The 27,606-nt window shown below is 42.0% G+C and overlaps 2 protein-coding genes and 2 long non-coding RNA genes across 5 annotated transcripts in view; 2 read left to right on the top strand and 2 right to left on the bottom strand.

Annotated features, from left to right (window-relative positions):
- Positions 1–43: 43 nt before the first annotated feature.
- LOC119028385 lies at positions 44–8,542 on the bottom strand. Of its 2 annotated transcripts, none has more exons than XM_037114287.1 (3): positions 7,544–8,542; positions 5,044–5,097; positions 44–1,643 (listed from the first exon to the last, which is right to left on the bottom strand). In XM_037114287.1, exons 1-3 carry the CDS (start codon positions 7,941–7,943, stop codon positions 1,411–1,413), a joined length of 687 nt encoding a protein of 228 aa, XP_036970182.1. In that variant the 5' UTR covers positions 7,944–8,542; the 3' UTR covers positions 44–1,410. The 2 variants fall into 2 exon arrangements, with proteins under 2 accessions (XP_036970182.1, XP_036970183.1); XM_037114288.1 differs by having other exon boundaries at positions 1,579–1,643; positions 4,968–5,097; positions 7,544–7,961.
- A 34-nt stretch (positions 8,543–8,576) lies between these two features.
- Positions 8,577–27,606, top strand: part of LOC119028384 (uncharacterized protein C1orf87) — a 41,100-nt gene continuing 22,070 nt past the window's right edge. The window contains exon 1 of the mRNA XM_037114285.1: positions 8,577–8,617. Within this exon, the coding sequence (XP_036970180.1) occupies positions 8,584–8,617 (34 nt within the window). The 5' untranslated portion in view covers positions 8,577–8,583. The remainder of the gene's footprint in view (positions 8,618–27,606) is intronic.
- Positions 10,079–11,165, bottom strand: LOC119028388. Its single transcript, XR_005077699.1, has 3 exons — positions 11,088–11,165; positions 10,358–10,525; positions 10,079–10,276 (listed from the first exon to the last, which is right to left on the bottom strand). It is a non-coding gene; the product is annotated as an uncharacterized LOC119028388 (long non-coding RNA).
- LOC119028386 lies at positions 22,004–27,602 on the top strand. Its single transcript, XR_005077697.1, has 2 exons — positions 22,004–22,068; positions 26,917–27,602. It is a non-coding gene; the product is annotated as an uncharacterized LOC119028386 (long non-coding RNA).

Raw genomic sequence — 27,606 nt, 5'->3', positions numbered from 1 at the left:
CAGCAATGGATATGAAAACAACAAACAAGTAATTAACAGTAACACGTTCATCTATGAATATTTATTAGGTGACTTGAAAAGGAATATAGTGACGGTGAAGGTGGTGAAAATGAAAATTAGGTTGTTGGTTTTTTTTTTTTTGCAGGTTCAGATTCTGAGTCTTTACATTTAACATCTGGGAAATGATCACTGCTGCAGGGTGAAACACCATTTTACAATACTGCCCTTAAAGAAGTCCCATCTGTATTCAAGCACCACTTTACCCTAACTCACCTCGAACATGTGCGCGAGATGAGATACAAATGTTTGGTTCATACGTCAGTAGCAGTTTACAGAGGTTGTAATGATCACAGCATGCACAGTAAGATAAGCCCCGTCAGTCGTAGCTCCGGGTGTCACAGACCCTTCAGCAGCAGTACGTAGCCCTTAACAGTGAGGTAATAACGGTAAACAAAGGCTTTGATTAAAAAAAAGCCATTTCACATGAAATATTAAACATTAGAAAAATGAACAAGCAATGAGCAGTTTTTGCTTCAGAGGTGACGTCATGTGGGGACATTAAACCAGAACACTGTGAAATTACAAACCTTCCACAACTGAGCTTAATATTTTTTACATAACAACGATGGCTTTCACACTTTTGTGTTAGATTTTTTGCAATCAGGTGTAACCAGAGCTCTTAAAGGTGATTCAGCACTTCTTCATATCAAGCTAATAACATGAAACTACAAAACACTTTAATCTGATCTCTGTGTTGTGAACTTGTTTTTTTTTTTTTGCCTCCAGTAACTATAACAGCATTATTACAGAAAGAGAAGGAGGTGTGAACATCTGCAGCCTCTCAGTCATTTAAGGTGCTTCATACACATTTTACAACAATTACAACAAAAAGAAAATGTTCTCACTGCAGCGAGGAAAATGAAAAGTTGTCGATGTGATTTGTGTTTTCATAAAGGTGACGTGTTTGACTTTGCTAGCAGCAATATTACAATAAGCACTGACAGGCGAGTGTTGTATATTCAGAGTGATTACATACTGCTTGTGGTTACAGTGAACTGCATGAGTCACGTTAACAGAGTTTTCACAACGGGTCACTTAGAAAAAAGGAAGTGTGGGCAGGACAATGAGGACGAAAATGAAAAATAACAAGATTTTCCCCAAAAAACAAAGCTGCAGCCGTCCTCTGTCCTCAGCTCCACAGAGAGGAGCCCAGTCTGATCCAAACATCAGCGTCTGATGCCTCCAATGTTCCAGCACAGGCCCAACATTACACAGGTATGACGGCCCACCTGCAGGTGATAAAACAGTGGATAGAGCTTTGATTCATGAAAGACTTTTAAATCCACTTGAACAAGAAACGCGAGCAAACATGCTGCTGTATTTCTCCCAGAGAAGGTCGGCAGGTCACGGTTAAGTCCCAGAGTGAGTGTCGGGAGGTCGCTGCTGCAACGTCTCGTCCACGGTGACCACCACCTCCTCTGGTCTGCTGGGGCTCAGGCAGTTGGTGTGGTTCAGGGATATGTAGCTCATGTCCACCGGCCGAGGCCTCTCGCTCAGCTCGCTCATCTCGTTCATGTTGTTGGTGATGCAGTTGACCTCGGTCTTGTTGCGATTGTTAAGTCGACGGGAGCTGTACACCCATTCTGCAGAGAGACGAAGTGATAACAGTGCTGTTACTCTGGAGGTCGGTGCTGATGGAGATGTTAATGAAGGCATTTCGTTCTTTGATTCTTTCTCTTCGCAAGTTTAATCCATGGTCTAACACACCGTGACACTAAGACCCCCCCTCGAGAGATCAGGTTTTCCGACTGCTAACTTACGTAGTTTTAGCAACCTCAGAAAAGACTGCATGATAACAATACGCTGCAGTATACGGCTCCAACAAGAAACCTCCATCAAAAAGCCACAAATATTGTTCAGAACAGCACCAAACTTCAACTCATATAGTTCGAGGCATCAAACAGCAGCTAGCTTTGCCGGATTTCTATTATAAAGAGAACACAACTCACCACTCTCCTGCAGCAGCTTCCTGTTGTGTTGGGAAGCCCTGACGAGTCGATTACCGAGTGCAGTTAGAAATGCTCAATTCCGTTCTTTTCCCTGTCCGCTCTCGATAATAACTGTTATAAACTGGTAGGCAAGACACATATGAACTTCGATTGCATTTCCATGGAGTAATAATCACACATTTTCATCCTTGAGCTGTGGAACTCTACTGCACTCGGTAATCGACTCGTCAGGGCTTCCCTACAACAAGCAAGCTGCTACATTATCTTCAGGAGCCTTTGACAATAGATTTTTTGAAAAACTTTAATAACTGATAACTCCGCAGTTCTTCTTTCTCACTTTTGGATGAATGCACGACCGGAGATCCTCACAAAACTCCCCACAGCTGATTAAAAAGCTAAAGGTGAATAATAAATTAAATTATTTGCTTCATTTCGATTTTACTTATTTTCATCACTGTTTTATTCATTCTGCTGTCTTGACATGTATATCTGTAGCTGTCGCTGTAATTCTTACTTTCACTGTTTTGCTTTGTTTTACGTAAATGTTCTTCAAACAGTTGCATATTATTTATTTTCCTCTTTTCCTGTTTCCTTCCTTTTCTTAAAGTATTTCACTTTCTTTCAACTCTCTCCCTTTCTCTCGCTCCTTTTCCCTTTAAAAAAATAAAATCTATTTATTTCTCAGGAACCACAATTATTTTCTTTATTTTTTCAGTTCAACAGTTCAAAACCTTCACAGGAAGCTATTACTGGATAATATTTGGCAATTTTCACTTGCAGACTTTCTAAAATGATGAATCTTTTATTAAAATAATTCAGTCTGAAATAGTTGCTGATGAGTTTTCTGTCAGTCAACGTGTCAGTAAATTGCCTGACTTAGCTTTAGATTAGGTTTTTAGCTTGTTCATCTGCAGTCCCTGAGCAGGTAAACACAAAAACTACAAAATATTGTTCTGCTTTCTGTCTTATTGGTCTAATAACCTGAAAATCCCCAAAACTCAAATGCAAAGAGTCTTTTTACCTCGGTCTCTTGACAAACTTCTACTGCTAAAAAGATTTTTCACGGGCGGAGCGGCATGACAGAGGAACTGAGTGCTGTTCCCATCACCACCATCATAGTTCACGTCCAGCCTTCACAGGCGGGTGGAGGTTTAAAGTGAGTGCTGGAACATTCACGTTCACGTTGGCAATAAACAAGCGAGCTGAATGTTTAGAACGTGCAAAGAACAAGGCAGCAAACTTCATCTGACAGAAAGTTATGATGGGTTCAGCCTCTGTAATTCCATTAGAGGCGAAGCACCATAAAATTGTTTCTGGGTGAGTTCTCTGCCGCGCCGCAGCCCCGTCATGTGTGGTGGAGCCTGTTTGAATTGGGACACATCAATCATTGTTCTGTCAGATGAGGAGCTGAGATGGAGGCCGACAGTCGGCAGTGTGAAGAACAGACGGATGGCAGAACGAGCGGGATTCCTCAGACCCACACAGCTGATACGTGACCACCATTTAGACCCGGGGATCCCGTGTTCGTCTCCTCACTCACATCATTTCAGGTCTCTGAACGTCAAACGCTTCTTTTCCTGCATTCTGGTGATTCTTTGTGCACAAATCTGTGGCTTTATAGCAGGAATGTCTGTATTCATGTTGAGGAAAACACAACACCAGGTGAATTCATCGCAGGAAGTCTGTCAGGCAAGCAGCCCGTCAAAATAAATGTCCTCTGCCTCACTCATGTTATGACTTGGGGCTGATGGTCAATGCACATTCTCAAGTTCAACATGATGCAGCCTGACATGGAAACCTGCAGCTAATTAAAATCAGTTTGCAAACTACAGTTTTTGCATTTAAAAATAATCTTTATCTTCATTCACAGTTAATTATGACTTAAACTGATGCGAGAGCTGAACATCAGTCCAACAAACGATAGTAAAGCAAGTTTTTTTCTGTAAAGATGCAAATAAATCAAAATAAAATCACCAGAAAGCATCAGGTGTGCATACAGGAATATAAAACTGATTTCATGTATCAACTCTTCATGATGATCACCACACACCACAACTACTGTTACTACACTAATGATAATATCTGAATAATGTGTTTTTAATCAGTCGTTTTGATTTGTTGCAACCTGGATCTTATTTTCACAGATTTTGCAATCGTCGCTACTGGCTACGATACTGTACACATCAAATGAACCGCTGGGATTGCAATCGTTGCATATTGACAGTCAACAGTTGACCCAGAAGGTAAAACTGAAAGTAAGCACAGCTGAAATATTAGTAATGATTCCTCAGTGCACAGGAAAATGTTGTGCACATGTTCCCACATTTCAGAAATTCATTTGGTGACTGGGGTTTTTATTTCTGACAGAAATGAGGACTGAGACTATAATTGAATCTATCCTTTAACATCAGTTTGTAAATCTTTAGGCTCCTCTACCTGTTGAAAGTCTAATCCACGCTTATCACATGAGAATATATGTTATTTCCATGGAAAAACATATGAAAATGTGAAATTTCATATGAGACGAGGAAAACTTCATGTGATTTCAGGGGCGATGTTGTGTTTCCACATGTGGCAATCCTAATTTACATGTGAAAAAAGACAAACAAAGGAGTGAACATGCAAAAATATGCAATTACATGAGACAATATTGAATTAACAGGTGAAGAGGTAAAGCATCTATTTGTTCCATTATCTGTGGATGTGTCTACAACGGGCTGTTCTGCCGTCTGGACGTCACTCCGTGTCAGAAGCTTCTTGCTCTCTGAGCAGTGACTTGACGGCGACCTCCCTCTGCTGAGAAGCCGCCACATTTACACCTCAGCCAAAAGCCCAGGAGAGCACACAGTGTGTCAGCTGCGTGTTCGTGTAAGTGTGTATGTGTGAGATGTCATATAAAGGTGAGAAGGTCAGGTGAGACGCAGGCAGGCCGACAGATAAGCTCTTACTGCTGAGCACCTATAAGGGGGTCGGCGTGTCTCTGTGGCAAAGCGAAGTGCTGCAGACTGCGACCCGTGTGAGCTTTGTTCTTTACCTGGTTCACTGGCGTCACCGCCATCACCCTCGGCAACGATGGACCTGCCTCCACCTACATGTGAGAGAGAACAGGCGTGTTAGTGACTCTGCAGTCAGACTCCTTCTGTGTCCTCTGATGAGAAGAAGGCAGGAAGAGAAGTCATACGAGTGAGAGGGCAGGTGTGAAGCAAATAGTACTCAGTGATACAGAAACACCAGAGCAGAGCAGGAACCTTCCTCAGGCTCTGTGCATCGTATCAACGACACCAGTGACGATTCAAACCCGTCTGCAGTGTGCACAGGTTTGATCCCAGCAGCTCACATCACATGAAAACCAGTATCATTGGCTTGACTGATGCATTATGTTTGAGGACCCAAAACGAAATCTCCTGTCTTTGTTACACAGTCTGGAATCTTTATAAATGCCATTATCTAACAATTTGTCAATCTGACTGTCATAACATCCCACTAAATGTGATATTACTCAATTAAACCCAAATTCATTGTGCTGCCTTAAAATCCTCCAGAAATGATATAAAATCCCCCAAATTTTGTGTCATGATGCCCAATTTTTTTTTGTTAAAACCAAAACCCCAAATTTGGTTCAATAACTGAATAATTAGTTGTAATAATCACAAGTTTTATTGTTGCACTCAACTTGTGAAAAATGTCTGCAATCTGTTTTTATCCCAAATTCGCAAATTTGTTAAAAGTTCCCCAAATGTTTTTGATCATAAAATCCCCAAATTTAATTTAGGAGTTCCCCAAAAACCAAACATTTGCGATGCAGTAATGTCCCACAGAATCGTGATTGAAACCTCAAAATATGTTTTATACCCAAATTCCTGAAATCCCAAACATTATAACAAAACTATAGATTTGTGCATCTGCTCAGCATCATTTTTCTGACGTGATCACAAAGGAAAATGCCAGAAAAGATTCCCGATATGTTAGATATTTGGTTTGCAAACTGTAGTGAGATCATTCCCCAAATTATTGGTCATGATACCAAAATTTGTTGTTCAACCCAAAAAATCATTAAATCCGGTATAAAGTCCCGCAAAATAGTTCTCATTGTCATATTTCCAATTGTTCTACCTAAAATGTAAACTTTGTTTATAACAAAGTTTACATTTTTGTCATAGTGTCACCAATTTTGTGGCCGATATTCCAAAATCGAATTTAGTGTCATAAAATCCTGGAACATCCAAAATATGAAAATACCTCAAATATACCTCGAGGTAAAATTTTGTGTATAGTCACCAAGTGTTGAAACATCTCTAAATCATACAGCGTGGTGTCTGATGTCACAGTTCCAAAATCTTAATTTAATTTATTGGTCATGAATCTGTTGTAAAGTGAGATAATAATAATGTCTGCATATCAAACCTGTAAACTGTCTAAAAATTTAGACCATTGTCTCTACAATTGTTTGCTACAAGAGTTTTCTTTTGTGGTGCCCCGGATCAAAACATGTGTTATAACTAACAAACTTGTCGCTGAAACAACGTTTGTTGTGCTGAAATCAAACACAAATCATTAACCAAAAACATCTCTGGTGTCATGATTCAAAAATCCTGGTAAAGATTATAAATGTTTCTTCCCCAAAGACATCTGGAAATGTGTGTGTTTGATTACAAATTCAAGGACTGTGTCTGTAAGACTTTGGATAATGATAATACAATGAATCCAGGGAGTACATGTCCATGAATTGAGGGGCCCCTGGTGGTTGTGGCCCCCCTGAGGCTGCTCAGTTAACGTGCCCCTGTGCTGATCATTAACACATTACTGAGTGAAATTCAAATTTTTCCTCTAAATCAGCTGATATGATGAGCTGAGGACCAGGTCAGGTCAGCAGTCTGAGAGGACACGGTGCCTAAAAATAGACTCATTGTTTCATTCATTATGTATCGCTCACAGGACTCTTCTGAAATAGAGAAACAGCCGACCTCCTCTCCATGTCTCACACGGACACTTGCTGATAGTGTAGCCTGTCAGGACGTCTGCCTCGCAAGGTCATCGTCTGATACGAGGCTGCACGGAGCTCCACAACATCTGCAGGAGAATTACTTTACGCATTTTGGTAGAGACGATAAAATGTCATCCTACATGTTCTATTCATTAATAATACGTCTGCTGCTATTTCAAGGAATCCCCAGATCACTTCATTCATCTATTAGTGATGATGTTTGTGTTGTGTGAGTGTGTGTTTCATGCAGATTGTTCTGTTTTAACGGGCTGCAGGAGGGGTCCTTGTGTGGCATCCAGGGGGCCAAATGCAAAACTGGGAAGAGACACATCTCACTAATGTTTTACCTCAAGTTCCTCCAATGTAAAAAGTGTCTGAATGATCTGAAAAGTAATCACTGCTTATATCATTGAACCACCAATTATTTCCTTTTGGTAATCCCAGTGGGAATCCACACACACACACACACACACACACACACACACACACACACACACACACACACACACACACACACACACACACACACACACACTTTGAGGTCACATACCGACAAAGTCATTAACCACATCCTTGACCAGGTGTCCAACTATCGCGTACGCCACCGCCACCACCACCAGCGCCGCCATCACCAGGTACAGAACCGCTTTGGGCAGCGGGATGGAGTCCCGTGCCGGGGTCCGGTAGTCCGTGTACAGCAGGTCACTCTCCGAGTACGAGTACTGGAAGACGTGCTCCATGCCCGAGGTGTGGTTGGAGTTGAGAGGCGGGTTACTCGCGCTCATGGCGCTGTCCGGCTGCAGAGCCGTCACCATGGTGGTCGTCACATCCTCCGCTTTGTTCATGTTCACCAAGCCGCTAGTTTTATTCATCAGAGGCAATATCTGAGAGAGGAAGTAGCTCCAGTCCTTAATGGCACTCGTGTTGCATAAAAACATTGTTCCGACCATGTAATCACCACAGGAAGGGCTTCGGGATCAAAAAGGCGCAAAAAGGCGCAAAAAAAAAAAAAAAAAACGAACAAAAAATCCGCCGGACTCTCCAAAACTTGTCCTCCCTGAAAGTGACAGATTGAGGTTTTCTATAATCCAACAGGTTCACTCAGATGGCCAAAGTCTCCGCCTGACAGGAGCAAACCGGCGCGTCTGAAAACTTACCCAGCTCTCACTGACGGAACGCTCAACGCGTCATTCATTGACGAGCTTTTACGCACGAATAAAGACGGACTTTTACGCGTCGATTTTTTTTGGGTGTACGTCCAAAAGTGAAATCAAAACGACACAGCTGCAGAGTACAACAGCCTAAAATGTCCTGCGAGAAAGGAAACGAGTCGGAAGATGTTTCCTGACGACATTACAGGCGCGTAAATGTTGGATGAAGGAGCCAAGAATCAGTGGCTGCGCCGTGGTAACGAGGATGAGGAGGATTAGAGACGGAAAACACGACCCGGACGGTCCTGTGAGCCTGCAGGAGCCTCGACGTCTCCCCGCTGCTCTCACAGCCGTCCGGAGCTGAACTGTGGGACTGAGGGAGAGCGGCGCGGAGCGGGGACACCGGGAGGCGCTTTGTTCGCCTTCCTCTCGACTTCACATGGACCGATGTTCTTCAGACTCTGCAGCCGGAGGTGAGTTCATGTCTTTTCTTCCACCGGCTGGTGTTTCTGACTTCGCTGGGTTGATTTTGTGCTCAGGGAAGGAAGAAATCCAACGATGACTGTTGATGTAGAAATGAGACCAGGTGGGGTGAGAGGAGAGAGATGGCGCTCTGTGACCTGTTCTCTCCACTGAAACCACATACAGTGTCGAGACGGAAACAAAGGTTCACTCCAGATTTAGTCATTCAGATTAAAACCTCTTCACGAAGTCAAATCAATAGAAAATGTATTAATTTAAACAAATCAATAAAGCAGAGGAAGAATGCAGCTCAATAATTGAAATAAAGTAGTTGGAGAGGTTATAATTCAGATCTTTCATGCAGTCACATGATTAATTATGTGAAAGTACACTGATAAAATATTAGCTAAATACATTTTGCTGTATGGAAACAAACGGAACATTAAGATAACAAATTCAACCAGTTTCCTCAAAGAAAAACAAGAAAATACAGCAACCAAACAGGAAACGAGAGCTGCTATTATTTCTGTCTGTCAGCTTGAGATGAACTTTGTGAAATCAGTTCAAGTTTTACGACGTCCACACTGAGTTGGTTGGATTCATGGAGAAGCATTCGAACATTTGGATCGCACGAAACATGATCAGTTAGTTTTAGAGAAAAACTGGCGGCTCATTTCTGCCTCGCTCACTTCCACCGTTCACATGAAATCACAGGAGCAAAAAGTCTCAAAAGGTTAAATCACAGTCTGAGTTACTGAACACGAGCAGCAAACAGTGAAACTGATTTAAGTTTCTATTCAAGTTTTATTCTGCACAGAGAAGCTTCAAGAAACAGATGTTAGCTGCTAACATCAGCATGCTAACATGCTCACAGTAACAACACCAACATGCTGATGTTTCACTTCATATTCACTTGACTTCATCATCTGAGTTTAGCATGTTAGCATGCTAACATTTGCTAATTAGTGCTGAACAGAAAGCACAGCTCAGCTTGTTGACAGTGTCGTGTGTTCGCAGTCATTCGGTCACAGATTAAAGTATTTTACAGATTTAAAATGATCTGCTGACGGTGCTGGATGGAATTTCGGAGGATCACCAAAGGTCCTCCAGTTTGTCATGAGGGGATCATGAACATCGGAGCAAAATGTCATGACGGTCTCTCCAATACGTCAGAAGACATTTCACTCAAAACCACAAATGTCAACCACCCGGTTGCATTAAAGAAAAGGGTCAGAGGAGCATCACGGTCAGCAGGACACACTGTCAGGGAACCATGAGTGTCTGGACCAAATTATTTGAGATGAGGAGATATTTCACTGAATGAGAGAAAACTTTGACCTGCTGGTGGCGCTAAAGAGAAGTCAGGGTGTCACCAAACTCATGAGGAGTTATCCTCTGGAGACGATGAATTTTTAATGTCAATCCATTCAGGAGTCTTGTCTTGTGATAAGTTGTGTATTCGAACAGTGGATCTGACAGTAAAGGCGTCACTCACGTCTAATGTTGTTGTCAGGTCAGGTCTCCGAGTGATGCTTCTTAATCTCAACGTTGTCATTTGCCAACCGAAAAAGACAAAATGTCCAGTGAAACCATCTGAACACACTTCTGTCTGCTGCCACACTTCTCTGTGATTCTCCCTGTTACTTCTGTGTCTTTCTCCTCTCCTTCTCCTGGAAGATGAACTAGACTCAATTAAGATCACATCAACCGTTCAAAGATCGGCTCGGAGGAAATGTATTGGACTTACTGACCCTTAAATCAATCACGGCATCCAGTGAGTCACTCTGGACGCCACCGCGGCCTTCAGAGGGTTTAGCCGTCACAGCTGGGGAGAAAATATTCTCAAGATTTTCAGCTTCGTCCGTCGACAGTCTCAAGATGGAGGTCATCTCATTGTGGCTGTGCTCGTCCACACAAAGCTGCAATACAGAGGGAACCGTGTCAAGCATTAACACAACTATGAATTATGTTAATGTTCACAACGATCAGACTACATGAATTTAATGTACCCGTCACCGCGTGAGATCAGGTGATCGTGGATCATGTCAGCTTATTTCACGCTAAACCTCCGACTGATCTTTCACGCCTGAAGGGAGGAGCCGGCAGAGACAAACCAAAAAAGTACTTATTAGAAAACACTAAATCTGATATGAACTGTCGTCGATAAGCAGAAGAAGCTGCTCATACTTTGACTTCTTTGTCCTTTAGACAGTAAGACAGACTCAGTGTTCAGTTACAGGATGTTTGCTGCTGAAGTTATTTTCGTCTGATAATCCATCTGGGACTGTGACTCTGTTTATGGAGAAATATATAAGTATATTTATAACAAAGTCCCCTGGAGAGTTTGTTAATTTGTCCCGGGGACTTCGTGTGCTTCTGGCTGCCGTGCTGCTCACATATTTTATTTATTTATAGACGAGAGATTAGCCTCTGTGTATACTTTTATTCATGGAACAGAATATATATTATTAGGGCATTTACCAAGGTGCTCGTGGTGTATTTAAGGGATCATCCACGATAAGGTTGTAGTCGATCATTCCTCCAGGTCCTCACGGTAACCAAGGCCGTCGTCAAGGCGACTGTGAGAGAAGTGGAGCAGGTTCAGGATGGAGACAGTCAGTACAGTTTTACTGTCTCTCTCCACACATTTGCATAAAACTACATGTCTTAAATTTTTTTTTTATAACGTAACAATGGAAACACTGAAGAAAATATTAAATAACATTCTCTCGTTCCTCTCGAGACAACGACCATGCGAGTCCTGAAGCTCGATCGCAAGTTTCCTCATTCATTCAGTTGAATTAATTTTTTTTTTTGTATAAATGGAAAAAAAGGTGTTCTTTCATTCACTTTTAATTAAGAGGAGAGAAGTAATTTGATTACCTGAAAAACAGACTGAACCGCTATTTCATTCAGTCTGACTACAGAGCTGCCGCATACGTCCAAACTCTCATATCTGATACAGAAACACTGTGAATGTAACAAATCAATACTTTACATCAGAGTCCTTGATTGAGACTTGACGAGCTTGATTATGAAACAACAGATGTTTTTTATTCGTCACACAACATATATCATCATAGAAATAAGTACAATATGTGTTTTTATATCATTTACAGTTCGCTCATGTCATTTTCACTCAACAAAAGATGTGAAAGCGGGAAACGTTTTTGATTTGTAGTAAATATTTTGATTCAAACACAAAATGTGATTTCTGCCACTTTGGGGTTTCTCCTCAAAAACAAAACAAAAGCCGACCAGCTCCAGCAGAAAGTTTGGAGCAGATCCGGACCTCCTGGAGGAATAAACACCCGCAGTCACATCAGATTCTGCTCTGACCCGGAGCTGTTAACCGACGGGAGGAGAGCTGAGTGACGACTTTATAACACCTGGGATTAAAAAGTGGATTTATCTTCACTCCTGTTTATCAGCCTGACTGCAGCAGTGATCCGGAGCTGATCTCCATTGTCGGGTGTTTCTGTTCTGTTCTGTTGACTGCTGACTGCAGCTGGAGGGGAAGTGGACTTTACTTCACTAAGGTAACGTGACAGAAAGGAGAGAGAGAACCAGAACCAGAACCAGAACCAGACTCTCTGCTGAGTGCTGAGATTGAGCTTGTAGCATTACCTGTAAAACTGCTAGTTTACTGCTAATGTACAGTGAAGAAATCTGGCTGGTGAATGAACACAAACATGTTTAAATTGAAGCATTAATACTTTATTGACACAGTGATGTTTCCACTCTGATGAGTTACTGTTTCTCCAACCTGGTAAACAAAACCCTAAAACACAACACAGGACCCGTTTTATTCTATTTAAATCGCCGGTAGAGTCTTTAACAGGAGTCAAGAGTTTAAAAACTTTCCTGTGAATTTGATGGTGGGGTATAAATTATTGATTCAGGTAAGAGAGAGTTGAGTAAATCACGGGTACAAATTACTAAATCGAGAGAAGAAAATAGCTACAGTGAGCAGACAAATCAATTTCAAAGAATTATTCTCCGTTTGAGGGAACGATTCATCAGAAATGTCTCCCCCTGACACCGACCAGGCTCCGTGTGATGAAGAGAGACACGAGGGAGACTGGAGGAGAGAAACGAGGGGTGGTGGTGGTGGTGGTGGTGGGGGTGGTTGTGTGGAAAGAGAAATTGGAAAAGAGCATCCTCTCTGTGTTAATCAGCAGGGATTGTGACGGCAGCGGAGGACACGCGGCCGTGATCGAGTCCTGCTGAATAACAAAGAATCTCTGTCTGTGCGGCTCGGGCTTATCTGGCTGCCTGATGAAAATTACCCCTCATACTGGACTCATATACTTTAATCAGATATGACCCAAGCCAGACAAATGCTCAATTCCACCTCCTCGCTCATCTATTCTCTCCGTCCCCTCCCTCCCTCCTCCATCCTGCTGGCTGAATTAAGCTCTCTTGTGTCACTCGGCGGCCCTCATCCCTCACAGCCGGCCGCGATGAAAAAAGTTATTTTCTTGCCCTAAAAGCACCAAGGTCACGCTCTCTCTCTCTCGTGTCAGGTCCTGATCCTCAGCCAGGTCTCAGGAAGTGGATCCACTTTCAGTAACACACTCTCCGTGATCATTATCCTCAAACCTTTGGCCCCTTTCCCTGACATTTCTTCTGAAAAGGAACTTCTCAGGCCTCAGTAGATCTGCCATCTTTATTCACATTTTCTTTCTGATTTTAATGTTCCAACACATGTGGGGCTCTGGTTGCTTTTCATTTACACCTGGACAGTGTGAGTAAAAACAGGCGTGGCCCTGTGAAGCGCACTATTCATCCATCCATCTGTGAGACCATCGCAAGTAATTAATTGCAGCGACCTGTGTTCATGTTAATTATAGCGAGAGTGTGTGCACGTCGCCTGAGGCTGCTCATGAGAGATGGATCGGATCACTAAAGGATCATAATTTGGAGAAATCTGAGGACAGAAAACAGATGAAACAACTGAGGACGGGAAGCGACGGTCGACTCGTGAAACAGTTTGGTTCGGTTTAGGAAAAGATGAGGTTTACCTTAAAATAACTACATGATTAAAAAAAATCAGCATTGACCTCACAAATCAGAAACGTATAAAGAAAACAGGTCACAGCGCTGGAGGTGGAGCCCGCAATCATTCCTATTGATAGTGATGTGCGGTATTAGTAATGGAGAAGAAGAAGAAGGAGAAGAGGAAAGAAAGAAGAAAAGGTGAAGAAGAAGAAGAAGAAGACAGTATATTCTGTCTGTATGAGAAGGTTCCAGAGTTGTTGTATCTCAGCAGACTTGTTGTCAATAACTCTCCATTTGAAACCTCTGAACTTGTCATATTCTTACATCTCGTCAGAGTTTTATAATGAAAGCCGTCTTGTGGCTCGCAGCCTTCCTGAGTCGCCTGCAGGATATCAGTGTGATCATGTCAGCAGCAGGTCAACTTCATCTGCTCCTCCATCCCTCCTGGAGACTCTGCAGGTAAATAGGACACTGGGCCATATTGATTTTTCCCACCAATGAAATGAAATTGGTTTGATGTATTTCGAGTCCCTCCGTCAAGATCTACAGCATCCTCTTCAAACTGGAGGTTAAAGGGACATCTGTCCGCTAACTGGTGTTTACATTGAAGCCTGTCCTGTAATTTGATCAGTGAAATGCACGAGCACACCGGAATAAAGCAGAACACCCAGGGTGACGTTTATATGAATTTTTATGTGCTGGGTTTTATGTGTGGTTTCGTTTTCTTTTCGTAGTTTAGCATCAGAGTCGAACGTCACAACAGACCTATAGCTTCTATAACGCAGCCTGTGATGACATTTCTTCTTCTCTGCCTTTTTATTTTAGTCCGCAGAACATTAATACACGGTGTGATTCAAGACTGTCAATGTAAGTGTGCTCGGAGGATCAGGCTTCATCATCAGGCTCATTTCAGTCACACAGAGACTGAACACAGAACTTATTAAACACAGAGTCTTTATTAATGTGGACGTGTCGGTGCGGGCGAGTTCTTAAAAAACAACAACAAACGCTTCACTTCGGTCGGTAACGCAGATTGGAACACGTTAGGTGACGTAACTGTGGTAAAACATTACAGAAATATTATTATTAATGTGACATATTACTCACTGAACTCTAAAAGAAATATATCACTGTAACGCTCTGCTTTTGTGACATGTTACCACCAGCACTAACCTCTTTTTTATTGAAAAGATGACACATTCGCAGCAAGGTAAAAGCTGCAATGTGCCGCAATTTGAAAGTCCGGTAGTAGCTTGCTGCTACAACAACAAGCGGACAGTGAAGACAGCTACAGAGACCGAGGAGACGCCGCATCTCCTGGATCTCCATGATCAGCTGTTTCCTGGTTTTAAAACTCCCCGGCTGTGGGTCGCACAACAGTGCACATCATCGACACCTCCGCCCATCTCACACAATTGCCAGAGCACTGACGATTCTGATTTTCATAGTAATGGAGGTGGAAAAAAGTGTTCCCTCCAAGGTCAGTGATCTGTGGATCTTTACAAATCGGGATTTCATAGTCTTACAATGGCCCTGCTGTCAGTGCTGGAAATAATCTTACAAGTCGAGAATGTGACTGGATCAGGACCTGAAAACCAAGAGTCAAATCTTATTGTGAGTTTGGAGAATCGTGACGGCCGCCGGCCTGAAGCAGCCGGTCGTAAAATGAAAGATGTCAGCTGACATTCAGGCTTCATGTGGCTGCGGAGGGACCTGATCCGTGTTGCACTGAGAAGACTGTGAGATTATACAACAGCTCTGCTTCCTCCCTCTCTTCATGTAAACAGTATAACATCTTTTACATCCAGACCTACTTTCCGATTCCCATTCTGTAAGCATGTCCGTAAATCATGACAGTATCTGTTTGTGTCTGCGTGGCAGCACGTGTCGGATCTGAAGCTACAGATGACACAAAATCTGGATTTAACTCTCATGATCATTATTATCCTCTGATATGACAAGCGGCAGCTACTGCCATCGCATTAATCACATCAAACAGGAGATTAATTTAAAAAATGGACATCACTGTTTGTATTGTGATCTTAATATTTAAAATGGAAAAAGAAAGGTGAGCATGAATTTGGGAAGTGAAAGCTGGGGTTAGTGGATTGTTTTTCTCTGTAAGGCTGCCGTTTGTGTTTCAGTCGAGGTATTTCAGCGCTCCTTGTTCCCCTGTCCTGCTTTCACCTGGTCCAGGTGGTCGTTTTATGTGCAGAAGAAGAAGCCGACATGTGGCGAAGTCTAACTCTCTGTTCACCTTTGAACCTTTGTATCGCTGCGAACACCTTCGACCTCACAGCAGCTGCAGCGGCGGCACACTGAGGGCTCAGATGAAAAGAGCCAGCAGAAGGGCCATAACTGATCTGAGTCTGTGTTCAGGTTAATAAACATTCACTATCTGTGATATAAAATATGATACGTTAATATTTATTACATCCTATACACACTTTGTAAGACACGGCCACAGATTTAGTTTCAAACATTCAAAGAAGTGAATGTGAGGAAACAACAGAGATGTCTTTGGAAGTTAGCATGCTAACCAGCTAGCTCCGGCCCATCCTGTCTGAAAGCCTGACGTCCTGTCAGCTGGGAGATATACTCAAACATAACCTCCATCTTTCCCTTCCATGCATGTGTGTTGTGGTGAACAGTTAGTCACTGAGCTGCACAAGTGTTGGATATAAACATCTTGTCTGCTGGTCAGATACAGAGAGAGTGCTCCTCTTATCCTGCTGCCTTCATCTTGTCTCTAAGACCTTGTGATTACAGCTTGACCTTGTGTTGTACACTGTGGATTCACAGTAAAAAAAAAAGAAAAAAGTATTGTTTAAAAGACCATCAGAGTCAAAAGTATTCTAGTAGTCCTCTGATTTCCTGCCGTTGAGCTGCAGAGACATAAAGACGCGTCACATCTGCTCCTGCGAGCCTCATGAAACGATCATCAGTCATCCAGCGGAAGAAAAAGCAAACTGTTGGTGCTGCAGATCAGTTGGTTTGGATCATTAGGCGTGCTGAGGGGGACTCCCTGTGCCAGATGTGCTGTGCCTCTGGTGCAGCTGTGGGACAGACACATCCGAACATTAACTCACACACTGACAGCGTGTCTTTATTGCTCGTCACTGAGAGTAATTAGCTCGGCCGTCACGTAAAAACCTCTGGGAACGTAATGAGGAAAATGGGTGAATCCCTGTTAACGTTCAGGTAAAAACTTGCTTCTGATCCAGAGTCATGTCGGAAGTGAGGATGGCACCAGAATACACATCTGTAGCCAGTGGGGGGAATTAAAGTGACTCTTGAGTCCCTGCAATGGAGGGGATTTTACTAATAGACATGCTGTTACACATCAGAAAGTGCTGAGTGAGTGAGTGAGTGAAGTGTGTTTCATGATGAGTTATCAATTAAGCTCGTCTCAGTTTGGTTCAAGAGATAAACCTGCACTCAGACTCAAGTCTTGCACTGTGTGCAGGTTTGAGATTAAAGATAAGAACATCTGCAACATGTGAATCTTTGCATGCTGGTTCTAGCATCACCCTCACAGCTGTCATCTGGATCTTAAGTCATAAATGTTTAAAGAACTTTTGAGAGTAGAAGTATAAAACTAGAGCGATAAGATTTATGCAAAAGAACTGATGAGGAAAAGGCAAAACAGCACAGACCAGATGAACTTTACAGACAAAGCAGTAACGGTGCAGGAGCTGATATTGGGTGACTCAGTGAGAAAATGTGATTTAAAAAAAAAAATGCTTTTCTGGATCATTGATGGACATAAAAAGGAGAAAATATGACAATGCCATGCTTTGTGGCGCACATCACACGTCTGGTTCTCTGACCAGAACGCAGCAAGTTAACCGGAGAGTTAAAGGTTATAATAATCAATCAGGGTGATGATTCAAACTTTGATAGTAAGACAAAGCAAGAAAAACAAATCTTTTCCCTGAGAAGTTGCTCAGCGACTTATTTGAACAATGATTTGTGGCGCAAAGTACGAGACGAGAGATTGAGAGATACAAAGAATTCAAATCAAAATATACCTTATTTCACCACCCGGGGTGAAATAATATTTATTGACGCATGTAGTTTGATCACAAGAATAATTTCATTCTCTCATTGAAATGGCTTGCGGATGGTTTTTACGAGAGATATTTACATCCCATCTCTTCTCTGTCTGTGTCGGAGAGCTGGACACGCGAGGTAAAGTCAGAGTGAGTGACTTCGACCTTTCTGTTCATCTCAGCTGATAGTAATGTCACCGTGATCAATACGGCATTAATGAATTCCCCTCGTGCTCTCTCCTTCCACTGGACTCCAAGGGTACCCGTCTCAGCCCGTTCAGCAAAGTCACTCCGCCTCTTCAGTCGCCTCCGTCATGAATCATTGAAGAGTCGATCTCCGCCCTGCTGCTGCATCCTAAACATGTCGGGGAGGGTTTCCCTCACATCGTCCGGTCGATACAGTTTAAAATTGATCAGGTGTTGGTTAAATGTTTTTAATCAGTTCGACATGATAACCTCATTGCTCTTGTGTTAATAGAGACTTTGCAATTTAAAGTCAACAGGCGAGAAAAATCTAATTTAGACTTGTTACGGCCTCAGAATCAAAAGAGCAGCGTGTAGCTTCTGTAAAGAAATTAAAACCATCATTTTGATATTCACAATATTAATGGAGGTAAGAATAGAAACCTTTTCCATCAGTGAATCAACAAGCTGTCCTCAGAGGAAAATAAGGACCCTTCACACTGTATGAAGCCAGAGAGGTGGCAGGGTCCGCCACATGTAAACAAAGCAAAACAGTATGAATTGTGTCATGGTCAGTTTGTTTAAAATCAGCCAATGGAGCTCTTTCTCTTCTGATCGACATTTCTTCACCAAAACTACAGACTGCTCCTTTAAATAAATGTCATGCAAAGCTTTGAAATGTCAACTGAAGAAATGTAAGTATATAAACTCTTATCAGAGTCGGTAAATAGTGTAAAGGTAAACATCGGTGCCGAGGCTGTCCTTTGAAACGCACCATTTTCCGCAGAATGTCTTTATTGCTTAATGCAATTTTGCTTCCGAGGAGATTCACTCAGTGATCTTCTCTCCCCTCGCGGCGTCCTCCATCTCACATGTGATAATGGAAACCTCCAGCAAATGAAATTGTTTTTGAAAAGCCTTTCCAGGCTGTCTTTTCCCTGATGAAACACATTTGTTCTCCGCTGCTTTCCCTCCTCAGACACCCTCGCGAGGGAAAATGGTCTTTTCACAGCCTCCTCCTCGACGTGTCGGAGAGACAAAATCTGCTCTCTGAAAATTTAATTATCACAAATGGTGCGCTGGAGGAGCCGGGGCTTGCACTGACAGGGCGGCCCTGTTCAGTTACAGAGGGAGATTCCCCCGATGTCAACACGCGGACATCAGGCTGAACCCCCTCGGTGCAGCTAGGCTGAGGTTCACTGCCTCTGTGGTGGGACCAGCTTGGTGACTGTCACTCTGTCCCAGTGTTGGAAACAGCTTTCACTAACCCACAGTTTCACAAATAATCTGCATCTTAGCAAATCAGTTTCTGTAATTAAGTCCTAAATCTTGTCTGTATGATTATTTCACCATTTTCTAAAACAAATCAACTTATTTCATTAACTTTCTTGATACTCATGCGTACATTTGTTTATTATTATTATTATTATTGTTATTATTGTTTCCTCTGCAGAAAATGAGTCGCTCGATCAGATCAGTTATTCGCGCCCCCCTAACTGTTAAACACAGTGGATGTAGAAGGACAACAGGATAAAGCGTCGGAGGTGGTGCCACAGTCATTCCTGTGGTCTTACAGGTATCTTCCGTATTGACCACTGAGCACGCTCACAAAAATAAATAATAAATTAAAGCTGCGAGCAGCGTTGGTCGGGCCCTCGCAGTCCACGCACCTCGGGGCATGCTGCCGTCAGGGCTTCCGCACGCAACGCCTCGAAGAAGCCGTTTCTTTATAATTTGGTGGCCTGCTCCCGCTGGCTTTAAGTAATGCACGCTGAAGACAGAAAAAAGAGCGTGTACTGCTGCACGATTCCCCAGACAAAGACTGAGATGACGGTCCGCTTCTGGAGCTGGCTGACGAAAATGTCCACATGAGGCATGATGCAATGAAATAGTTTCGGGAAGAAGCTGAGAGTATCATCGTCCAGTAGCTGAAGAGAATTTTTTCTCCAGTTCTTCCAGCTGCTCTACACTCTGGCGATGATGTCACGCACTCTAGCTCACGCAATACACACCCATTATAAAATCAGGAGAAGGCCTAAAAATCCGTAAAACTAAAACTGTGATGTTTGGAAACCGTAAGAGATTTTTAAAAACTGAATACATGCCCAACAGTTCAAGGTCTTCTGACTCTTTAAAAGGTGGAATGGTATCTGTAGCTCAAAGCATGAAGCACAAGAAGAGGTTGAAAGTCGATGAGTTTTGAAGAGGATTTTAAGATTTTCCCATTTACTTTTCATTCAAACTAATCAGACTGTGACCAGATCGCCATCTATTGGCCGATTTGCACCAAATTTTACACAGAGCCTCATCAGTCCATGGAACACAATTATGAACATTTACGTGATAATCAGACCGTATTTTGTTTAGATGTGCAAGATTGTCTGCTTTCAACACAATATGCAGGAATTTTGTTGCAGGTTCCCTGCTCGGGCCCTAATTAAGGATCCATGGCGGGACTCAAACCCAGAGCAGAAGCAAAGCCTCCATTCACATCCTGCTCTACCACCTGAGCTAAACACCATTATGAGTTCACACTGGATGAATAAACACAATGAGTCCCGCCCACAGACTTTCTGACGAATGCAGGTGGAGCGCGCCGAAAAGGGGCGGTCTCGCTCGTTTCGCGCGTGAAATTAGTGGATTTCCCTCCAAAACTGTAGACGTGTATTTAAATAGCTGTTGGATCGTCACTCTGGTTCCAGCGGCTCTACTCTGAGGACACGAATACGGTCAGTAAACTCTTCTGTACGAATCTGCTTTATGTGTGTGCTTACCTGCTCAGTTCAGGTGTGTTCATGTCTGTGTGGGAGTTGTATAGATCTCAGGTGATTAGCCCAGGTGATGTTCCTTTATATCAAAGAGCTCCACATTGCAAAGTAACCTCCATGTTGTCTCAGCCTAGTGCCGGTTAAAATGGAGCCAGCCTCCCTCTCATGTCGGTCAGGTTTGTTTTTGCCTCAAATGTTTCTGAAATAACTCTGAACTCGAAACTGTAGACGTCTCGTGTAACTGTTTAGTGTTGAGATAAATTCGGCTGGAACATAATTCTGTAATTACATCCATTTAAACGCGCCGCGGACTGTATGTTTTGCCCAATGCACCAAACTCTATTGTGATTTTGGCCGTTTTATATCTGCGGTGTTTATTACATGAACACTGCACAGTTAAGTAAATTTGGGTCACTGTCTCAGAACAAGTCGCTAGTTTCGTTAAATTCGGCTTGAAGTATTATTTATTTATTTATTATTTTAAACGGCATGAAAGCTGGTTAGCTAACGTTTACTGGTCAGTTTAAGTCAGTGGTTATGTTAGCTAGCTGAGTTTAAATTTGTTGGAGATGCAATGCAAGGTTTGGAAACATGTTACCAGCGGCTCAGCTGCTTTATTAACGGGCTACTGACACTATAATGAGCTTATAAAGACGTCTGGGTCATTTCATCGTTGTGTTTTTACAGACGGGTTTGCATGTTAGCTAAGGTGTGTGTCTGTTGGAGAGTGTTAGCATGACGCCATTATCGTGCTGTGTAATGTTAGCTTGTTAATACTAGCATCTTTACAGCTGAATATCTGAGTACAGCACAGTTAGCTAACAGGCTCCAGGTGCTCAATAATGTCTCAGTATGTTAGTATGTCAGCATCTAGAAGGTCATTTTGAGCAGCTAAAGTAGTTTATACACAAAATAAGCAGCCTCATTGTAGCTGCACAGCATGTATTCAGTGTGTTTGTCTCAGTTTTGGTTTAATGTGTTACTGCAATCACTGCACTGTGTGTCAAAAGATAGACTTTGAAATCATATTACTCGTGTATAAAGCTCTTAATGTTCTCAGAACTTATTACATTTGGTTTACATTTGTTTTACATTTAAAAAACACATTTATTAAATCAGATGAAAGTAGATTTTATAGTGCAGAGTGATGTGAGACTCCTGAGGTGATGTCATGCACGTGGTCACAGACCGCTATATCATTCTTTATTATGAAATGATAATCCTGTAAGAAATCCCATTTTGCCAGATGTATCTATACTCTGTCCATACATCTTTTTTCTGCTTACAATCAGAATATGTGTATACACACAGACATATATGCATGTAGTCATCATGTTATACTAAAGTGCCTCCTCCTCTCTCCAGGTGAACAGTGGGACTTGTCTTCAGCTTCAGGTGGAACAGCTCTGACCTGTATGGTGATCAGACCCGGAGAGGAGACACACCTGGTCCAACCAGGTCAGTGCAATATAGGTGCAAAAATTAGAGGCAGAAAGTGTGAGTTTTGTCAATTTCTGCTCATTAATACTCTATGATCAGTAAATGATTTTAGAGGATAGTCGAGTCTCATTCACAGGTCGTTGAATACCGACAGTTTGGGTTGGCAGAAGCCATGACAGTGTCACTGTTGGGACACTAGTCTTTCTCCCTCTTTTTCTGTTTGCTAATTAAAGCTAATTAAAAAGGCAAACAAATTTGCAAGCAAGCAATGTACAGGTTAGTTCAATGGGGAATAAAAGAAGGAAGTCATAGTATTTTAATATTTACTAAGTGCGATATTGTAGCCAGCTGGCATTGTTTCAGTTTAACGAACACCTGCATTTATATATATTATGAATTATATAATTATATTTTATTTAACATGTATATCTCCACTGTTCAGCCACAACATTAAAACAACTGACAAGTGAAGTGAGCATTGATCATCTTGTTACAATCAAATGTTCTGCTGGGAAACTTTGAGTTCTGTCATTTCTGTGGATTCTCTTTGACAAACACAGCCACCCAAACACCGTTCAAACCAACTGCACCCCCTCATGGCAAAGAACCCAAGGCCTCAAACTGGTCTTCTCATTGTCCAGATCCCACTTCAGCTGAGCATCTGCTGGATGCGCCAGAACCAACTCCAATCCATGTTGGGGCCCCCATGGATCGGTCTTGGCTCTGACTGCATCCAGTGGAAGCTCAGCTGGATTGAGATCTGGGGAATCTGGAGGTCATGTTGACACCTTGAGCTCTTTCCCACGTTCCTCGGGTCGTTCCTGAGCAGTTTTTGCAGCGTTGCAGGCGCGTTGTCCTGCAGGGGGCGCACTGCCACCAAGGAGTGCTGCTGCCATGAGAGGGTGTACTTGGTCTGCAGCTGTGTTTGAGTGACTGGTGTTTGTCAAAGAGACATCCACACGAATGCTGGGACCCATAGTTTCACAGCCGAACATGGCATTGGAACAAAATCATCCATGTTATTTATTTCACCTGTCACTGTTATAATGATATGACTCTCAGTGTATACACATGTTAAATACTCTATATATGTCTAAAATATCTATATGTGTATATTTCCTCTCAGTAAATCAAAATCTGATTGACCTGATTTGATTTGATAAAGCAAAACCTGTTTGAAATACTTGTACTTCCTTTGCACCCTGTTGGTTTTGAGCTGGGACTTTTACATTTAAATGGACAGCTTCATTTATGTAGATTCAACACTAACATTAGCCTCGGCATATTCCCCTAGCAGGCCACTAATAAGGATCCTGTTCAGTTTCTGACGTGCAGCTGTGTGGTGGTGAAGTTTTTGGTTTAGAAGCGGTTCTTGTGGTCACATTCATGGTAGAGGTGCAGCAAACTGAGCTGTAAACACCAGCAGAATGACCGGAGACATGTTAATTTTTGGTGGCTTGTGTAAGGTTTGTTAGCAGTAGCATTCTTATTCATGGTAGAAGTGCAGCGGATTGAGAGCTACGACACCAGCAGAACTGAGTGGAGATGTGTTGTTTTGGAGGCCTTGTGGTGTAGAGCTTTCTGGGGACAAAAGTTCAGTAAGAGCAGTCCCGTTGTTAGTGGTCTGCCAGGCTTACCTGGTGTTATTGTAATTTATAGTTTAACTTGGCCAGACTTCAGCTATCTTCAATGGCAAATGCCCGAGTGCAGTCCATCGGAGCTGTAAGCAGTGTTTTCCATGAATGGCAGTAGTCAGGCCTTTGATCAGTTGCTGGTATTGGTAATAGCGTATCTTACGAGCCCTCGTGCGATCCCGCCAACTTACAGGTCCCTCATGTCCAGAAACCTATGGTATGGTAGAAGCGTGCACATAGTGTGCGTGTTTAGCTTGGGCTTCGGCCTGGCTAGGGACATGCTCAGGGCCACGGTAGAAGCTAGCCTGACGCCACTAAAGCGGCTTGGATCTCTGCCCTCAACTGTCCATGACGATTTCCCTCGCGAGTTCAGTGTGTATGGGCGCGATGCCTTTGCTTGAAGATAATGTTGAACCTCTGTGATAAAACTAAATGAAAACAATTGCAGGAATTCATTTTCTTTGCAACTGTGTGCAACAGCATCCTGCTTGATAACACCAAGCAGAGATCATTACAAAGCTGTTACAGGGCCCTCGGCCTTAATGCCCAGCAGACCACTGATAACGATCTGAATGTGTTGTGGTGACATTTTTTCTTTGGAAGCAGTTGTTGTTGTTGTCATGTTAATGGTAGAGATGTAGTGAAATGATAGCTACAGATACTTTGAGTGGTTGTTAATTTGTCTGAGTACTTCTGAGTGTATTGAAGGTTTGTTTTTAGTTCTTGTACATGTGCACTTGAGCGCGCAACTGTGTGCTCAGAGAGTGCTTGATAAGCTTTATGAAGCCTTTGGAGTTGTTGTCTTGTGAACTGATAGCTACAAACAGCTTGAGCGGTTGTTAGTTATTTTGCACCCTTCGGAGGGTATTGAAGGTTTGTTTTTAGTTCTTGTACATCTGCACTTGAGTGCGCAACTGTGTGCTCACAGAGTGCTTGATGAGCTTTATGAACCCTCAGAAGTTGTTGTTCTGCTGGCGAAAACATCGTGGTATGAAGCTTTTCAGGCTAACATTGTTAGCTAAACAATGTTGAGTGCCGTAAGCTACAATAGCCAGTTCGCCACTGTAGAGTTCCAGGCACCAAAGTTCAGTAATAGCAATCCAGTTGTTTGTGGTCAGGCTTGTGTGAACTGACCAACCAGACCAGACTTAAGTCCCACCTCAAAACCCACAGGATTCAAGGAGAGTTTTTACAGCCACTGGATAATCACAAAAAATGTATATAAAAAATGTATCTTGAAATAAAATGTAATTGAAAATACATGTCTTCTCACTGTTAACAACTTGACTCTCTATGAGTCCTGTTAATAGCTCACAAAGTGCGTTATTTGACGACCTGAGAATGAGACTCAAAAAGCAGCTGTCTTTGTACAGAATTGCTTTATAAGTATGCCGGCATCATGCAATATATCAATTAATTAATAATTATCCTCCATAATGCAGGACACTGGCTTGTCTCACATGGCCTCTCTAAGATCTCAACTTTCTGCTTTTAATGCTGATTAACTTAATCTATAATAATATATCATGTTTCATCAGCAAATGTTTAATATTGATATGAATCGACAAAGTAACTAGTAACTAAAGCTGTCAGACAAAATACTGTGAAAGTATGAATAATATAGTTAAAACTAAATTTATGCAAAATATGAAAATTATTTAACATATATATATATATATATATATATATATATATATATATATATATATATATATATATATATATATATATATATATATATATATATATATATATATATACACTGTTCAGTTGAAACATTAAAACAGCTGACAAGTGAAGTGAGCATTGATCATCTTGTTACAATCAAATGTTCTGCTGGGAAACTTTGAGTTCTGTCATTTCTGTGGATTCTCTTTGACAAACACAGCCACCCAAACACCGTTCAAACCAACTGCACTCCCTCATGGCAAAGAACCCAAGGCCTCAAACTGGTCTTCTCATTGTCCAGATCCCACTTCAGCTGAGCATCTGCTGGATGCGCCAGAACCAACTCCAATCCATGTTGGGGCCCCCATGGATCGGTCTTGGCTCTGACTGCATCCAGTGGAAGCTCAGCTGGATTGAGATCTGGGGAATCTGGAGGTCATATTGACACCTTGAGCTCTTTCCCACGTTCCTCGGGTCGTTCCTGAGCAGTTTTTGCAGTGTTGCAGGCGCGTTGTCCTGCAGGGGGCGCACTGCCACCAAGGAGTGCTGCTGCCATGAGAGGGTGTACTTGGTCTGCAGCTGTGTTTGGGTGACTGGTGTTTGTCAAAGAGACATCCACACGAATGCTGGGACCCATAGTTTCACAGCCGAACATGACATTGGAACACAATGATCCATGTTATTTATTTCACCTGTCACTGGCTCTAATGTTGTGGCTCTCAGTGTTTACACGTGTTAACTGCTTTTTACAGACACACTCAAAACCTCCCAAAAAAGGCTAAAAACTTCCACAAATACAAACAAAACCTCCACAAATACACAAAACATTCTCAAATATACTCAAACCTCCACAAAAAACTTTAACAAATTCACTAAAAATTTCCATAAATTCACTAAAAACTTCTACAAATAGACACAAAACCTCCACAAATACACTCAAACCTCCACAAATACACAAAAAGTCCATAAATTCACTAAAACTTCCACAAATATACACAAAACCTCCACAAATACACTCAAACCTCCACAAATCCAGAAAAAACTTAAACAAATTCACAAAAAAATTCCATAAATTTACTAAAAACTTCCACAAATATACACAAAACCTCCACAAATACACTCAAACCTCCACAAATACACAAAACGTCCATAAATTCACAAAAAATTTCCATAAATTCACTAAAACTTCCACAAATATACACAAAACCTCCACAAATACACAAAAAGTCCATAAATTCACTAAAACTTCCACAAACATACAGAAAACCTCCACAAATACACTCAAACCTCCACAAATCCAGAAAAACTTTAACAAATTCACTAAAAATTTCCATAAATTCACTAAAAACTTCCACAAATATACACAAAACCTCCACAAATCCACAAAAAACTTATACAAATTCATTAAAAAATTTCCATTAATTCACTAAAAACTTCCACAAATCGACACAAAACCTCCGCAAATACACAAACCTCCACAAATTCACTAAAAACTTCCACAAATAGACACAAAACCTGCACAAGAGACGTGAAACTACCACTGCTCTTCTTTCTCATCTTGCAGGTGATGGACAGTTGAAAGGACGAATCACCAAGATGAGCCAATCAATGGAGACGAGCCGCCACAGGAGCCTGAACCTGTACTTCACGAGGGGGATCAAACATGGCTGATATATCTGCAGTTCACTGCTCGTTTCTCCAGAACGAGAGCAGCCAGGAGCTGAAAGTTGTGGGCAGAGGAACAGGCTGCTGAGGACGAGTTGGACGACGGTTTCCCGAAATGAATCCTGATTTCCTGTAAGTCAAGTTTTTTGGACTGACATGATGTTCTCAGGCTGTGAGACTCCCGAACATCCTCATCAAAATAGACTCTTTGGTTTCTGTCCGTCTGTGATGAAGCATCAAATGAGTCTCTTGTGAAACAGACCTGGTTCAGTTTGTTCACTTAATTCACATCATCTTTCTACAAACTCCCCTGTTTTTTATTGGCATTTTGCTTTTATTAAAGCAGAGAAGATGGAAACAATTAGGCAGCTACCGACCTACTCATCCTGTACGAGAAGCTTGGTTTTTTAAACTGAGTACTTACTAATAACAAATAGAAGATGAGACCTGGTGAGCAGAAATGTACTAATTTGAAAAAAAATCAAATGAGAAAACATTTAAAAATATGTAATGAAGAATATTTTCGATATTTTTTTCTTTGTAACCAAATGGAATCAAAATAAAGACATTTTCTTTGTAACTGTGTGAC

The sequence above is a fragment of the Acanthopagrus latus genome, chromosome 11 (assembly GCF_904848185.1).
Source record: "Acanthopagrus latus isolate v.2019 chromosome 11, fAcaLat1.1, whole genome shotgun sequence".
Taxonomy (NCBI): domain Eukaryota; kingdom Metazoa; phylum Chordata; class Actinopteri; order Spariformes; family Sparidae; genus Acanthopagrus; species Acanthopagrus latus.
The sequence above is the reverse complement of the archived record's forward strand: the minus strand, read 5'-3'. Positions and strand labels throughout refer to the sequence as shown.

Excerpts from the sequence above, each read along its gene's own strand:
- LOC119028385 (XM_037114287.1), bottom strand. The coding sequence starts at position 7,943 with ATGGTCGGAACAATGTTTTTATGCAACACGAGTGCCATTAAGGACTGG. Across the intron at positions 5,098-7,543 it reads TGTGGTTAATGACTTTGTCG|GTGGAGGCAGGTCCATCGTT; the intron begins GTATGTGACCTC and ends TCTCACATGTAG. Across the intron at positions 1,644-5,043 it reads CGGTGACGCCAGTGAACCAG|AATGGGTGTACAGCTCCCGT; the intron begins GTAAAGAACAAA and ends GTCTCTCTGCAG.